Here is a 17,520-nt window from a genome sequence, read left to right as displayed (position 1 = left end):
AGGGGAAAAATTAACTTGATGCAAAGTCAAATGATCTTGTATACACAAGAGGTAAGACACATAGGACTTTGACCTAATCCCTTCTTTTGGACGTATTTTTAGAAATATGTTGATAGGCAAGGATTGTTTGAGAGAGAAGTTGATTTTGATTTTTGTCACATTCTTAGCAAATGGAAAACAGTCCAGTTAGCAAAACCTATTATATATGTTCTGAATTATGAACATATCTTTGTCTTTTTTGTCAACTATTTATCTTTTAGTACAAATGCAATTAATTCTATTAACATTATGATTGAACTCTTCTGTTTCAGTGGAAGGTATGTCTTAAATGACACTTGATTCAATTACTCATTTTTTTTTTTTCTTACACAGGACTATTGTGCCATGGAAAGTATTCAGACAGTGCCTTCATGAGGTTCATCAAATTAGCTCCGGCCTGGAAGCAATGGCTCTGAAATCAACAATTGATTTAACTTGTAATGATTACATTTCAGTTTTTGAATTTGATATTTTTACCAGACTCTTTCAGGTAAGCTTTCTATTTGCTGAATCCTTTCCTCCCTCCTGATTTCCTTCCTATGTGTGCATGTGGTGTGCACGCGTTCGTTCGTGTGCACATGTGTGAGTACATCTCTCTCACACAAGCATGTGAGAAATAGTCTCATTTTTTGGTAGTATATAATTTTGAAGTCGCTGGTGTAAGTTTTTGGTCATTGCTATAAGTTTAAGGTTTAAAGTTTGGCGTATCAGGTGCTGTGAGGCTGGTAATTGCTTGTTAGCCTTGAGAAGATTCATGGAAAGGAGCTTTGTTTTAAATTTCCTAGTTTCTCACTTTACTTTGTCCTTTTAGCCCAGTAACTGACAGAATGCAAATTTTATGGGTGGGTATATGCTGAGGTTGGAACCCAACTTTTCTGCTTTGCGTCCTGTGTTCATTAGGTGAGAAGAGATATAGTAAACTTTGCAATAGATAGTAAATTTATCATGTTCTGTAGAGAAGATCCCTGTGGTGTATACTGTTTTACAACGTACGTTGCTCATTCAACCACATATTATAAACGTGTTTTCATGTCAATAAATCTTTTTCATCAATATAATTATTGATTTTCAGTTGCTACGTAATGTTTTCATCAAAATAGTATGTCATTACTTTAACAAATTCCTCTTCTGGAAAATTTAGGGTTTCTTTTTTTTTTTTCCTGTTTTCTAATATGTATGACTGTGACATTAACCTTCTTGTCCTGTTTATTGTTTTTCTTTTTTAATCTATCCGGTATAATTGTCTTCACGTAGCTTTTCAGAAGCAGGTACCATTAAATGATGTAAGCTGTGTGCTATCATTTTATTCTTTTGTATGTCTTCATGGAATTACATTAAACATGAAGACTTGAAATTTGTGTTTTGAATTTGACTATGCCACTAAATTGTATATCATCTATGGTGTTCAATTCAAGTAGTCACAGAATGAAAGAATCCCACTTAAAATCTTTATAATTATAGTAATATAAATTATATAGTAAATGAGGTAAATGGATCAGAACACAGGCTTGCTTGAATCCTGATGGACTTTTTTTATTATTTTAAGTCTTAGTAAGATTTATGCTTTTGAAACGTGCTTTCAACAAATGTTGGAGTATAATATTGGTTTTCATGTTTTCCATGTTATAAGAATTTTGCTTCTTTGATTTATGATTCTGCTTGGCACTAGTTTACAAGGATCTGGTGACTGATTTATGTAAGAAAATAAAATTGTGTGGGATTAAGTTTTAATTTATGAAAGAACCTGTTAACAGAAGGCAAATTAACTCTTGTCAACAATACTTATAGAATACATTGTTTTTATTACAACTTTCAGATCATAATTCTACCTAGGTGTATAGGATAAGAAATTAGATAAATGATTGCAGAAATTGTGTTTTTGCATATTTTCAGTTTACATTAGTTTCATGATTATTCCCTTGGTATATACAGGTACATCTTGGAGATGCTGCAGGTTCGGTTCCAGACCAGTGCAATGAAGTGAATATCACAATAAAGCAGTTCAAAACACTTTTTGGTTTCCTAGTGCTTATAAGTTATGTTTACACTATATGGTAGTCTATTGCATGTGTAACAGCATCATGTCTTTAAAAAGCAATGTATATACCTTAATTACAAAATACTTGATTGCTAAAAAATGCTAACCATCATCTGAGCTTTCACTGAGTCATAATCTTTTTGTTGGTGGAGGGTCTTGGCCTCAATGTTGATGGCTGCCGACTGGTCAGGATGGTGGTTGCTGACGGCTGGGCCGGCTGTGACAATTTCTTACAATAAGGCAACAATGAAGTTCTCTGCATTGATTGACTCTTCCTTTCACCAACAATTTCTCTGTAGCATATGATACTGTTTGAAAGCATTTTGCCCACAGGACTTCTTTCAAAATTGGAGTCGGTCCTCACAAATTTTCCTGCTCCTTTATCAACTAATATTCTCACTCTTTCGTTGTTGTCATTTCAGCAATTTTCACAGCATCTTCACAGGCGTAGATTCTATGTAAGAAACCATTTTCTTCCCTCACTCCTAAGGAGCAGCTCTTCATCCATTAAAGTTGTATAATGACATTGTAGCAATTCAGTCCCTCTTTAGGTTCCACTTCTGATTCTAGTTCTCCTCCTGTTTCCATCACATCTGCAGGTACTTCATCCACTGGAATTTTGAACCCCTCAAAGTCATCCTTGTTGGTTGGAATTAACTTCTTCCAAACTCCTGTTCATGGTGATATTTTGATCTCTTCCCATAGGTCACAAATGTTCTTAATGGCATCTAGAATGGTGTACCCCTTCCAGAAGGTTTTTAGTTAACTTTGCCCAGATCCATCAGAGGAATCTATGGCAGCTATTGCCTTACAAAATGTATTTTTTAAAAATAAGACTTGAAAGTTGAAACTACTCCTTGACCCATGGGCTACAGGATGGATGTTGTGTTAGCAGGAATGAAAACAACATTAAACTCGTGCATCTCCATCAGAGTTCTTGGATGACCAGGTGCATTAACAATGAGAAGTAATATTTTGAAAGGGAACTTTTTGGCTGAACAGTGGGCTGAAAATATTCAGGAACTCATGTTGCAAACAGATATGTTGTCATCCAGGCTTTGTTGTTCCATTTCTAGAGCACAGGAAGAGTAGATTTAGCATAATTTTTAAGGGTCCTAGAATTTTCAGACTAGGATATGAGTATTGGCTTCAACTTAAGTCACCAGCCGCGTTAGCCTCTAACAAAACAAGAGAGTCAGTCAGCCTGTCCTTTGAAGCTTTGAAGCCAAGCACTGACTTCTCTTTAGCTATGAAAATCCTAGATGTCATCTTCTTCCAATAGAAGGCCACTTCATCTCCACTGAAAATCTCTTGTTTAGTGTAGCCACCTTCATTAATTGTCTTAGATCTTCTGGAGAACTTGCTGCAGTTTTTATATCAATCAGCACTTGATGTTTCACCTTCCACTTTTATGTTACGGAGATGGCTTCTTTCCTTAAACCTGATGAACCAACCTCTGCTAGTTTCAAGCATTTCTTCTGCAGCTTCCCCACTTTTCTCAGCCTTCCTAGAATTGAAGATAGTTAGGGCCACTATGTAGACCACTAAAACTTTCATCATATCAGCAATAAGACTCTTTCGCTTTCTTATTATTCACGTGTTTGCTGGAGTAACACTTTTAATTTCCTTCAAGAACTTTTCCTTTTCAGTCACAACTTGGCAAACCATTTGGTGCAGGAGGCCTTTCAGTCTGTGTTGCCTTTCAACATGCCTTCCTCATTCAGCTTGATTATGTCTAGCTTTTGATTTAAAGGGAGAGATGTGTGACTCTTTTTCTTTCATTTGCACACTTAAAGGCCATTGCAGGCTTATTAATTGGCCTAATTTCTTTTTTTTTTTTTAATTTTTTTTTTTCAACGTTTATTTATTTTTGGGACAGAGAGAGACAGAGCATGAACGGGGGAGGGGCAGAGAGAGAGGGAGACACAGAATCGGAAACAGGCTCCAGGCTCTGAGCCATCAGCCCAGAGCCCGACGCGGGGCTCAAACTCACGGACTGCGAGATCGTGACCTGAGCTGAAGTCGGACGCTTAACCGACTGCGCCACCCAGGCGCCCCTAATTGGCCTAATTTCAATGTTGCTGTGTCTCGGGAGAGGGAGGCCGAGGACAGGGAGAGATGGAGGAATGGCTGGTCAGTTGAGCAGTCAGAACACGCATTTGTGGGCTACATTTGATGTCTTCTATCGATGTGGTTTATGATACCCCTCAAAATTACATCAGTAAGACCAAAAATCACTGATCACAGAGTCACCATAACAAATATAATGACTTAAATATCTGGAATATTTTAAGAATTACCAAAATATGACAGACTTCAAGTGAACAAATGCTTTTGCAAGAATGGTGCCATGATGGACTTGCCACAAACCTTCAATCTGAAAACGAAAACCCCACAGAAACACAACACAATATCTTCGAAGTGCAGTAAAGCGAAGCACAATAAAATGAGGTATGCCTGTATAGGCTATTAGGTTACTTTTTGAAATGATTTTAAGGTACATTTTATAAAAAAGATTGTGCTCCCTGATACTGATCATTTTATAACAGAACCTCTCTTTTCATTAAAGATTTCTGATAATTTTACAATTTTTTTTTATTTAACATGATACAACAAAGACTTTGAAGTAGTAAAGCTTTGTTTCTTCCCCTCTCTTCCTGAAGGAAGAGAAAAAAGATTATTTTCATACATTAAACCTAACTGTTCATTCTAGGAAGAATGTGTGTTTTGTAGGGAGCCTGGACAGCTTTTTAGTGTGAAGTTAAATGCTAGAACGCCTCAGTTATATATTAGAGTTATGAGGCCACCTTAATGTTGGTTAAACACTTACCAAACTGCTATTTAATATGTGCACATATTTTCTTACAAGCTGTTTCATTTAAAAGAGTGCAGGTAATCTTAATACTCTAAATTACGTGTATCTTATTTATGCTCACTGGGATGGGAGAGGAAAAGAATCTTTTTAAATAGAATTACTGTGAAAAGTTTTAGATAACAAAACCAAAAAAATATCTATGGACCAAAAATGTCTAGTCTCCTTTAAAACACATAATTATAGAAGTAGCTAAAGAGCTCTTGTTAACTCCTATATATTTCTGTGACTTTTCACTTCTTTTGGTTTCATTACTCAAATGCTTTAACTTATCATACATGTCCCTTAAAATATTATGAAATTCATTCTATGAATAGGAAAGTAGACATATAAACTTTACTTACCTTTCATTTTTATACAACTTTGAGTAATAGTTTTTTAAGTTATAATTATGCATTCTGTATGAAAAAATATAAGTTTGTGAGTAGTGTACCGGCATGAACATATATTCTTCTGTAGTGACAATGACGGTGGCTAATTAGTAGTGAATTCTAATATCTGAATTGTCGGGAATGGGATATTTAGCAGAATGGAATCTGAAAGTAGGAAAGGTACATGCTCCAGATTGGGATTTGATGTAGAGAACTAGCATTAGGGTTTGAAGAAGTCATCAGCGGGGACTAGGAGAATTGGCCAGGAAATGGAAGAAGAAGGGAAGAAAAGAATGTAAAGCCGGATACTAGATACGTTCTTTTCCACTCTTCCCTTATCCTGATATTCTGCCAGCACATGAACAAATGCCGGGAAGTCATTGGAATGATCTTACAGTGGAGACCTTCCTCATTTCTTCTTTCTTCTGCCTTTAATCTTCTCTTTCTCCTTTCCAGGAAGTTCAGAGATTCTGGGGTTGGCAGGTACTAAAGTCCTAGAACACAAATAGATGGATTTTGCTTCTCTCTACTCTCTCCCCAGGGCTGCTGCCCCACTTCTTCCATTTCCCCACTACTAGAGGAGATTGGGTTGCTGAGAAATGGGGCAATAAATTTGAGGCAATAAATCCTTATCCCATAAGGATTGTGTGATTTGAAGGAATTTATTCGTGACTATGGAATATATAGCATCAATGGAATAGGGAACAAAAGAAGAGAAGGAAGGTCATCCATTATAGCAAGAAGAGAGTGAGTCTGGACAGACCAATCCAGGCCCCTCTTCCAATATAAGTTGTAAGTCATTAGACAGCTATTCTTGAAAATAGTAGCATTTTGGAAGAATGGAGGGAATAGCTTCCTTAATTCACTTAATTAATTTCTGTAATCATTTAAGAATCTGTACATTTTGTGTTGGTGGGTGTGAAAACATTTCCTTTAATCTAAAAACAAATTATAAAAATAATTCTTTGTCTCCAAAGCATTTTATCTTGCCTTCATTAAGCCATTAGTTGGCAAAATACTTAAGAAAACAAAACAAGTATACAAACAAAAAAACGTAACTACCATGTGTTCTGACTGTGGGTTGCATTCACAAGAAAAACAGTACACAGACTCTTTCTGATACAAAAATATTTTTGTAGTTAGAAGCTGGCCCTGTGGATTTGTACTAAGAAATGGTTGCTTAATACTGTAGCTGTTGACTGAAAACTCCCAATTTCAGTTGTTTTCCACCTGTATTCTGATCTGTGCATTGGCTCTCCGTAAAGTTCAGTATCTTTTTAACAACTCTTCCATTAATTTTTGTAGACTTTAATGGAAGTGTCCCAAATATTTTATATTCTTTCTATCCTTGCCCTTTGTAGGTGTGAAGTAGAACAAAACAAAACCCAGTGCCTATACTAGCAGTTATTTCTGTTTTTAAAAACATAGGGTGATAATCTTCCAAATATTATTTATGCAATTTTTAGTCATGACTTTGGAAGAAAATTAGAAACATGTTTTGGTTTTTTTCCAAGTACGTAGAAACTCTGATAATAGTGTTCTCCAGAGCTCCTTTTTGCCCAATTAGATATTTTAGTGTGATAGGGAAATACCCTGAAGATTTTTCTTGTTATGTCAGAAAAGGTTAAAAAATTTTTCATTACTAAATAATTCTTTCCTTGGTTATCCTCATCTCAAAGATACAATCCTTTAAGAATTCCACCTTGTGAATCTGAAACTTGCTTAACAATCATTGGGAGCAAGTCTCAAAACAAACAAAAGCCAGGAGCCCTCTACCAATTTCAACCACTTTCACTTGGCAACACAAAATACCTTTTTTTTTCTTTTATGTAGAAGATATGAGTTAATAATCTGGCACATCAGCTAGAGTATGCTGCCAAGTCCTTGGAATAAATGTAGCTTCAGCCTTAAAAATGTGGCAGAGATGATTCACTCACACCCTCAAGCAAAACTGTCTATCACTGACTGCCTTTTTTCTCTTGCCATGGTAACTGGAGGGATAGCTAATCACATGAAAGAATGGTACAAATTCTGTGTGTGTGCATTTGTGTGTTTCTGTGAAAGATTTTTAATTTCCTGACTGCTAAATCGTAAACCTTTTGTAACTGTGCAAGAATTAGGCAAATGTGAGCATGAGCACCAGTCTCTTACCATGGAAAGAATGGTAGGTTGGGAGTCAGGGCCTTTCAGACAAGTCACTAGCTAGAGGAACTTTTCAACAACAGTTACGCCTTCCTGGTCACTATGTTCTGATCCTACGTCCATTATAGTATCCCCTTGGTGAACAAGACCTGCATGTTCCTTACTCTTATGTAGCTTGTGGTTAATATGTAACCTTTGCCAAATCACTTACATTCCATGGTATGGCTTCTTGTTCTATAAAATTAGATACCTTAAAGGTACACTAGTGAACAAAACAGACACAAAGGGAGATAAGGAATGTGATGAGAGTTAACAGTTTTAAGTAGAGTGGTCTGAGAAGGCTTCATTGAGGTAACATTGGAGAAGAATCACTTATGTATTTGGAGAAAGAATTCTGGTAAAGGAATCAGCAGATACTAAACCTCTGAGGAAGAAGAGTATCTCTGTGTTCACACCAGCTACAAAGAAGCCAGGGTGCCTGGAGAAGAGCCAGAAAGTGGGAGAGTCATGACAGATAGGCACAGAAAGGGAGCTGGACATCAACCCTGTGAAGCTCTTCTAGACCATTTATAAGGACTTTGGCTTTTACTCAAAGTTAGAGGGTTTTAAACAGGAGAGTGATGTGTGTTAGGTTCCAAAGTGATCACAAATGCTGTATTGGGAATAGAATTTGTAAAGAAATTTTTTTTTTCTTTTTTGTTCTCTGTATTCCGTCCTACTTTCTGCCTCATATTTCTCCAAAATAGAAGAAGGTATAACATGTTTGCTGTTAGGCATTGAAGGTTGACCTAGGCCACATGAACTCATCCAGGAGATTTCAGTAACTATATTAAATGATGGGTTGGCATATAATTGATAATTGATATCATCTAGATAATATCTTTTCATTTATTCATATTTTTAGCCTTGGGGCTCTATTTTACGGAATTGGAATTTCTTAGCTGTAACACATCCAGGTTACATGGCATTTCTCACATATGATGAAGTTAAAGCACGACTACAGAAATACAGCACCAAACCCGGAAGGTAAGACTCTTTAACAGTAATATTATGAGGTATATCTAATGATGAAGAGTTCTCTCTGGGTCGTTCTTAGGTAAATCAGTAATACCCAGGTGAGTGGAGGGAGGAAAGGAAATGCTAATAGAGCTCCTGGTACTTCTTAATTGTGTCCTTTAAACTGATTTTGTTGTGCTGGTACTGAAACTGTGTTCATAAAGTAAAAGAGGATGTGATACCATGTAATTTGATAAACTTAAAATTTCATTAAGTCTCAGAGCTCTGATTTTTCAAATTAGAGTAGGGTATTAGCATATTGTCTGTTTTCATGACACCTGTGTTTGTGTATAAAATTGTATGTTTATATTTGAATACTTAAATATTGTGCTAAACACAAAGTAAATCGATTTCATGTTCATTATTTTAAAGTATTTTTCACGATATTTAATTTGGTTCAATGATAAACACATAATGGTATGTAAATACATATAAACAAATATAAGTATATATATACATTTACCTATACATACATGGTAAACGCATGTAAATATATATAAGCCCATTGTTACAATCCAACCAATTTCATGTCTGTAAGAATTTCTTCCAGAATACCTTATGCTTCTTTATAGTTTCAGAATTTATGTTTTATTTTCCAGATGATGAAACTGGGTAAAACTCACAGAGATTGGCTGTTTTTGTCAGTCCCTGTGGCTTTGGCTGAGAAATCATACTTTATTAATGTCAAATCTGGGATCAAAAAGTCTGTCTCCTGGTTTGTGCATTTTCCCCACGTCCCACTTAGAAATGTGTTAGGTACCTAGTAGGCATTTGTACTATGGCAAGCAGTGAGCTGGGTGTGGCAGCAATGAGAGTGGAGACCTGTCCTCACACTCACATTTTAGTAGGAGATGCCATTCCAACATCCATGAGTACACTGATTTCCATATTGGAGTCATTTCATTGTAGGAATGAATTTCTTTGTTTTTTTTAAGGCTGCATTTTTCTTCTAATACCATTTTTATTTGATTTGTAATGCAAATGGTGTTTGTTCTTTAACAAACTAGTTTCTAGTACAAGCCAGTGCTGTTGATTCCTTTTTCTCTGCCATAATGAAAATCTCCATCTTTTTTATATTTTCAAACATTTATATGTATATAAAAAGAAGGCAGGGGGTACAGAAAACAGTTTAGTTCCTGTGCAAGTCTTCTGTGTAGACTAAGGAGAGTCGGTTCTCATTGAGATTTTGATGGTGGCTTAAATGACTCATTCTGTTTTGGTCAAGGATCTCTCATAGCCAGATTTTTCCATAACTTCTACTCCATAGATTGGCATCAAAGTATCTTCTTGTTCTTGGAGTATGATTTGAAAGATGGGCTATGTTTAGAATTACACAATCATACAAATTTAACACAGAAGTTATTTGGGAAATTAAGAAACCGAGTCCCTTTTGTGTTCTCTTGTTCAAGATCACAGAGATAAATAATGTTGGGAGAGAACATTGTTGGGAGCAAAAGCCAGGCCTTATCACTATTGGAATAGTTCTCTTAATAAAAGGACAGCGCCCTCCGAAAGGATGTCTTCCTTTCCTTCCCAGCTTGCCCTGTAACAATTTATTCTGCTAGGTTTTAGGCAGAGATGAAATGGTCAGTCTGTGGTAAACTGTTATGTGTAAAGTGGGATGTGGTATTTAAAATGTAAAGTTTAGGAAAACTCAGTGAACAAATAATTTTGATAAGTACTTGTTTTGCGGAATACCTGCTAAACTGTTACTTCCTCTTGGAAAGTATTTCTTCTCCTTGGCTTCGTGGTACAGAAAATAGTGGGGCCTATTCCAAGGACATTTGAGTCTCTCTCGTTTTGCTTTTTTGGGGATCCAGCTGACAACCATAAATCTGTGTGCAATTATTTTGACTATGATTCTGATTAAGGATTCCATTAATTGGCAGGATGATACTCTATTTTCAGGCTGTCTAGGAGAATATGTTTTTGGACTTTCTTGAAGAGTCCTTTCCAAAGGATCTAAAACGAGTATGAAGTTCTTCGTATCTAAAAACCACAACTTCTTCCTTTCTTTAAGAACCCAGTTTTCTTTGAAAATGAAACTACATTGCAGTGCTAAAGATACAAGTTAATTAGATTCAATAGCTGTTATATATGTTAAGTATCCTGTACAGTTATTTTTATAGCACTTGGTTCATCAGTAACTAATGTTTATTAGGAGAGAGGAATTTGTCACATACGTATAGCAATCACGGTACTCAAATATAGCAGATTGTTGACCTACTTTTGAGCTACTTAAGGGGTTATAAAATCCACATATAGTTTTCATGGTGGCAAGATTGAGTGCAGTATACTTAAACGTAAATGAGCTAAAATGAAAAAAGTAGATAGCTATGTTAATAAATAAATGACAATGAATTCAAAACCAAGTCAGGGTCTCTTTGTCATCAATTTGATTTATATTTTTGAACTATTTTGCCTTCCTGTTGCAAGACATTGAACTGGACAGGGTTAGATGGCAGCCGTGAACTTAATCTAGTTTGCCATCTCATTAATATAGTTGGGCTCTTGTGATCTTTCATTTAAGGGTGAATGGCTGAAATGCTTGAAAGAAAAGTTATTATTTGTAAACAAGTAATTAACAACAAAATATGGATAGTTTTAAAGTTTCAAAGTAATATATTGAATTACACAGTATAAACTGACTCAATTTCTGTCTGAGGTGACAAATTAAATTGTTACTTCTTTATTTTTTACTTTCCAAAAATGATTCAGGTCCTAGCTGTTTCATGCCGTCAACTGTTTCATATAGGGAACCTGCTGATGGGGATGGCAGTAGAACCTTTGATACTCAAGTACATCAACTTCAGTTCTTTTGTCCTATAGCCCTAGAGGTATTTAAATGGAATTATTATCAGAGCTTCTTATACAGTTCAATGAAGGGAGTTTTACAGATCAATGAATGGAGAAGGACAGCTTCTTAAAATAAGAAGATAGAAACTTATTTCAGCTTTTCTAAATTATTCTGTTTATTCTTTGACTTTAAAAAAAAATCTAAGAGATTGTTTAGTAGTTAGCATGCATTCTGAATGTGACTAAACATCATTTTCTCATGTCTTACAGCTACATTTTCCGGTTAAGCTGCACTAGATTGGGACAGTGGGCCATTGGCTATGTGACAGGGGATGGCAATATCTTACAGACCATACCGCATAACAAGCCCTTATTTCAAGCCCTGATTGACGGCAGCAGGGAAGGATTGTGAGTATGAGAAATGGGAGTCAGGGTGCTTATTATTCCCCAATTTGAAAGATAGACACTGCTTTGCAATGGAGAGAAAAGATTGTCTGATGATCTGGCTGTTTTGTTTTGTTTTATTTTGTTTTTTCAAGATTAAGGAATGGGTGCTCCTTACTTTTTATTGTTCATCTCTTAAAATAGCCATTTTAAGGTAACCGATTTGAATTAAACTATATTTTATAGGCAATAAATTCCTACATCAAATTAGAACATGAGTTTGTATTTCTCACAGGGGAAAAAAAAGCACTTAACAGTAGTTTAGAATAGATGAAAAAAACTTATAAGAAGATAATTCTTTAAAATAACTGACTTCTGTTGCTTCATGTAACCCTCAAATTGCTAGTTTTACTTTTTGACCATTAGTAACAGATTTTCTGTTTCTTCTTCTTACGCTTTTCTCACTCCTTCCTTTCCTTTTGTCTTTGTGGCTGTCTTCTGATATTAAATCCTTGCTCCAGAATTATGTTGGTAGCTGAATTCAGTTTATCTGAAGCTATTATTTTTTTAAATTTAAAAATAAGTTTTCCTTTTTTTTTTTTTTTTTTTTTTTTTAGAGTAAGAATATCTTTTTTCCTCTACAAAGTGTAGATAATCTGATAGGTGCCTTCCTAGTAAATACCTCTCTTTCATTTTAGTCATTGTAGTCTATGTGCCATTCCCTTCATGCTTTTGTTTTATTTTCTATTTTGTTCTGTTGTCACATCATTATGCTCACTTTTCTTGCCCTTTGCCTTTGCTGAGTAACTTACAGACAGATATTCCCTTATTTGCTATAGCACAGATTGTGATAGAAACCTAGCAGGAGAAAGTCCACCAGAGTTAGCAAAGAGCAAATAATTTAAGTTACACCTTTTCTAAAATAATTGCAAAAGAGAAAAAGTGGTGGAATATATGTGAAGAAAAAAATGCATTTTTTTTTATAAGTTATGAACTTTCAAGAAATAGTTACATAGAATTGTAGGGCAAACTGGTACCAAGTGTGTGTTTCTATTTTTTTAATTATCATAAATTTTATAGCTTTTGATTCACTGATAACAGGATTTGTTTTTAAGAAAATGTGCTGTAAAGTTTTACTTTATAAATAGAGGTTATGAGTGGGCAAATCTGTAAAGTTAGTAATTTTGATACAGCTTATTTATATTGTTTACAATACCTTCTATCTGGTTTTTAAAAGCCAGTAAAAAATAACAAGTTATATTGTAATCAGTGTTTAGCCTCTGAGCTCCTATGCAAATCAGCTGTTAATATTTACACACACACACACACACACACACACACACACACACACACACACCCTTCAGAGGCATTTAGTTAGTTGAATTTGAACTTTAGTGATAGATTACATTAAAATAGGTCAGATTAACATTTTAATCTTACTTAAAAAATAGATTAGATTTTTAGATTACATTAAAATAGATATTATTATGTTCGGTATTTTTTTTTCCCTAAGATGAGTAAAACACAGGATATTATCTGGTCCAGCTATTATCAAGGTCAGCTGTCTTTTCCTTATAGTTAACCCAGTATAGTGTGACATAGGTAATAAAGAAGTTCACTTTGATAACCAGCCAAGATTCTTTATTCCTTTCTTGCCATTGAGAGGGTCTCATCAGTACACCCTCATTTACTGAGGACAGTAATCACTGAATTGCCCCTTACACGTTAAATAGAACTTTTAACCTTTCCTCTAGCAACCTTATTGTTATTTTTATAATCTTTCAGTTTTGAATTCGTCATAGAATTTATATGTGTTTTTAAAGTGTGATGATGATAAGCAAAATGTTATGTCATAATTGTTAAATCTGGCCCCATTTTAGGATATAAAAAGAAAGCTACTTACCAACTTTTGCTTAGTGCTCTTCATTTAATAATTGTAGAATTTTAATCCACCCCAACACTCCAAATATGTCATTACAAATGTAGTCAACTCCTTTTTCTAAATTGCAAAAAAAAAAAAAAATTATCTCACTGATCTGTTCCTTACTGTATGAGAATTATCTGTCATCTAAGTTCAATTATTTTTCTGGTTTTCCTGGGTGAATTTTAACACTTATGAACATATTTATAGACTAAGGATAAATACTTTTTGTTACTTCACAGAAAAGATTTAGTATAGTTTTGCTCCTTAAAATATTGACCACGGTAGTATTACATTCTTAATTTTTCATTGCAGCTAGTTAGAATAGCTCCTAAACAAAATTAACTATACCTTAATCAGTCAGCATAATCCAGCAGTAATGTTACCATTTTTTAAAATCTAAAATAGATATTTACCAACACAATTAATTTCATTTTTGAATGAATGAATGAATAAAGACTTATAGCACAAAAAGATGGCATAATTACTACAATTTTTAGTTCTAATTTTAATCCTCTGTAATAGTAGAACCCCGGGGCACCTGGGTGACTCACTGGGTTAAGTGTCTGACTGGAATTTGGCTCAGGTCATGATCTCATGGTTCATGGGATCGAGCCCCAGGTCGGGCTCTGTACTGACAGTGTAGAGCCTGCTTGGGATTCTCTTTCTCCCTGTTTCTCTGCCCCTCCCCTGGGTGCACACATGCTCTTTCTGAAAAAATAATAAAATTAATAATGGAGCCTCATATTTATAAGTGATTCTGTGTTTGTAGCTTGAAGTAAATGAAACATAATTGTAGCATTTTGTAATATCTTTAGATGTGTGTGTGTACATGTGAGTGTGTTGGTGTGTGGCTGTAGACTTGTATGTGTGTGAGAATTTAAATGGAAACACAGAGGATGAGAAACTGGAAAAACAGGAATATCAAAGTGGTATTTGCATAACTCTTGTAGGAAACCTGTGGGTTTTAATTCCATTTTTCCCTCAAGTTACTAAGCATGGTGTAAAACGATGCAGTTCACATTAACTGTGCTTCACATGAAAAGACACAATCGTTGCAAATAGGTGTACATTCAGAGTATTTTGGAATAGACCATGAGTGACCAGAAAAAATAAATTTTTAACTTACCTAAAAGACATACAGTAAAAAGTATTTAACTGAAAATGGTTGCTTAGTGGCTGAGTCCATGTTCATCCTGTATTTCTGATATGAAAACGATTTCTAGTTTTTAAATGTTCTAAAAGTAACTTGTAATATTATGCAAACAATAGCAAAGCTTCTTGATATAAGTTACATAAAAAGGAAACTTCAACATGTGGGTTTGAATATAGAAGAATCTGATTAAATCATCTTAAATGCAATTAAAAATTGTGTATTTATAATAAAGTTTCTGTTTATAATCTAGCTATCTTTATCCTGATGGGAGGAGCTATAATCCTGATTTAACTGGATTGTGTGAACCTACACCCCATGATCATATAAAAGTTACCCAGGTAAGGACAGTTTCTGGTAATGCATTTATAATTATGTATCTAATATTTTTGAAATAAAAAGCATCCTCTTTTACTGTAGCTAAAATTTTGTACCAGCATTTCATTTAAAAGATACTTACAGGAATTCTAAGAGTATTTGAAAAAAACACTTTCTCCATTTTTTGGATAAAAATGTCTGTGTTAATATTCTTACTTCCGATATAATATTGGCATTTATGCAGAGACATAGATAAACCCATAGATAGGCAGATATATATGAGGAGAGAGTTACAGATTGAGAAAACTCCAAAGAAGATTGGAATAATAATATGCATTAGCTTTTAGAGTCAAGTGTGTAATTGAAGTTTATTGAAGGTCTTAATTATATTCTTATAAATCCATTGTTGGCGACCCTATAAATTGAATGGGAGTGCAGCTTGGTTATAAAGCCTTTCTTGAGGGTGATATTCAGTAATTAATCAAAATCTAAACAAAACCATTTTTGACTCTGGATTCTGTATATACCACTCACATATACACAGAAACATCTGTACATCGGCGTTTTCACTTTAGCAATTTTCCTAAAAATGAAAAATTATAAATACCAAGCTATTTAATCATAGGTCAAGTAAAGCATAGTATATTCATACTGCATTATACTGAAGTCATTACCGAGAGGAAGGTAGCTCTATATACTCACATGGGAACTTCGGCATCTTTATTATATAAAAAAAGTTCCATTACTGTAAAGTTCAATTATATAACATTTCATTTGTAAAGTAACATTACATAAGTTCAATTTCTGGAAAGAAAGAAATTACCATATATGAACATATGAACATACTTTTTAAAAATAAAAATTAAAAACTACCAAACTGGTAACATTACTTAACTGAGGAAGTAAGAAGTTTTAGGGAATTAGGAAGAAGATTGAAGAGAGAAAATGAGTATTTTATTTTATGTTAATCTAGTTTTAAAATACTTTATAATTTAGATATTTTGTGCTTTGTATAATAATAAAAATCAGAAATTACAGATTTTGGGAAGACAAGAGATAATTTTTTATTTTCTAATTGTCTAGATTTAGTCCCAGTGGTCTTTGTATTATTATGTGAAACACATTTGTTGACATATGTACAGTTGATGGGCAGTTTTTGAAATTTAATATAGAATTGACATTATTTTGATTAGGTAAATGATTCTATATGTTCTAACACATGTATGTGAAAGCACACTTGCAAAAATAGTTCCACTTTTTAAAGCCACTGTTTAAAACTATATATATTCAGGAGTAGTATCATCCCATTAAATTATTCATAAATATTTGAATAAGTTACCCCTTAGGTTGCATTGAGTTCTGCATCTGTGATTTTAGCTTATTGTAATTTTTTAAATAATTATAAAGTGGTCCTTTGGGTGTCATAACAATTTAAATACTTACCTATTACTTTAGAGACTTCAGGGACTTAAAATTTATTTATTTATATATTTTAAAAGTTTTGTTTAAGTAACCTCTACCTACATCAAATACAGGGCTTGGATTCACAACCCGCGATCAAAAGTCAGACACCCCAACTTATAATTTAATTTTAATTGCTTTCATGTTTATTTAGTTTTTATCTTGATCCATTGTCATCTTTTTTATTTCTGTAAAAATTATACAAACATACATACTTCATGGTAGACACAACTTATATATGAATGTGCATGCATGCATGTGTGTGTATCTTTGTATGTAGATGTATATGTATTTTTCTCACCAGGATGATAAGATCTTTTAGTATGCTACAGGCTAAATATTGTCATTTATTTATCCTGCCCAGGGCCAGGTTCCTAATAGACACTTATTGACTAAAACACTGCCTTTTTTAAATGAATTTTAATTACTTTTCTTTGTATCCCTTTTAACACCTTTTGTTTTCATATTTTCTTTATACTTACTGATACATTTGTGTCTTCTTTGTGACCTAGAGCTTTTCAATATTTAGACACCAAGAATTTTACTATGCCAAAATGTTCAAAACTAGTTAATCAAGAGAATAGATGTTTCATAAAACAATTTTTGGTTGCTGAAGTGATTAGTTTTCCTGACGGTGCTAGATTGGGAAAACAGTATGCAATTTAGAATTAGAAATTTAATATAGAATTTGAGGAAAATAATTTAAACTTATTGAGCCTCAGATTTTTTTTTTAATTCAATGTGTCTTATTATGCTTTGGAGATTATATGACATAATAAATGTGTACCAAAGTATGTAGCATGCAGGAAGGGCTTGGCAAATGCTGCTTTTCTTCTGTTCCAGAATTTAATGTTCAGTTAGAATAATATATATATATACATTATATATATTATATATACATATTATATATATACATTATATATTATATATATATATATGTATTTGCAATTTTGAAGTGAATTTAGGTGA

The 17,520-nt window shown here is 33.9% G+C and overlaps 1 protein-coding gene across 5 annotated transcripts in view; it reads left to right on the top strand.

The window, feature by feature from the left end:
• The window catches only part of CBLB (Cbl proto-oncogene B), a 223,763-nt gene that overhangs the window by 120,282 nt on the left and 85,961 nt on the right, over nt 1-17,520 (top strand). For all 5 annotated transcript variants that reach the window (XM_006936020.5, XM_006936021.5, XM_019839645.3 and 2 more), the window contains 4 exons: nt 373-529; nt 8,367-8,488; nt 11,585-11,722; nt 15,026-15,113. In XM_006936020.5, the coding sequence (XP_006936082.1) occupies nt 373-529; nt 8,367-8,488; nt 11,585-11,722; nt 15,026-15,113 (505 nt within the window). The remainder of the gene's footprint in view (nt 1-372; nt 530-8,366; nt 8,489-11,584; nt 11,723-15,025; nt 15,114-17,520) is intronic.

This window comes from Felis catus, chromosome C2, assembly GCF_018350175.1.
Source record: "Felis catus isolate Fca126 chromosome C2, F.catus_Fca126_mat1.0, whole genome shotgun sequence".
Taxonomy (NCBI): domain Eukaryota; kingdom Metazoa; phylum Chordata; class Mammalia; order Carnivora; family Felidae; genus Felis; species Felis catus.
The sequence above is the reverse complement of the archived record's forward strand: the minus strand, read 5'-3'. Positions and strand labels throughout refer to the sequence as shown.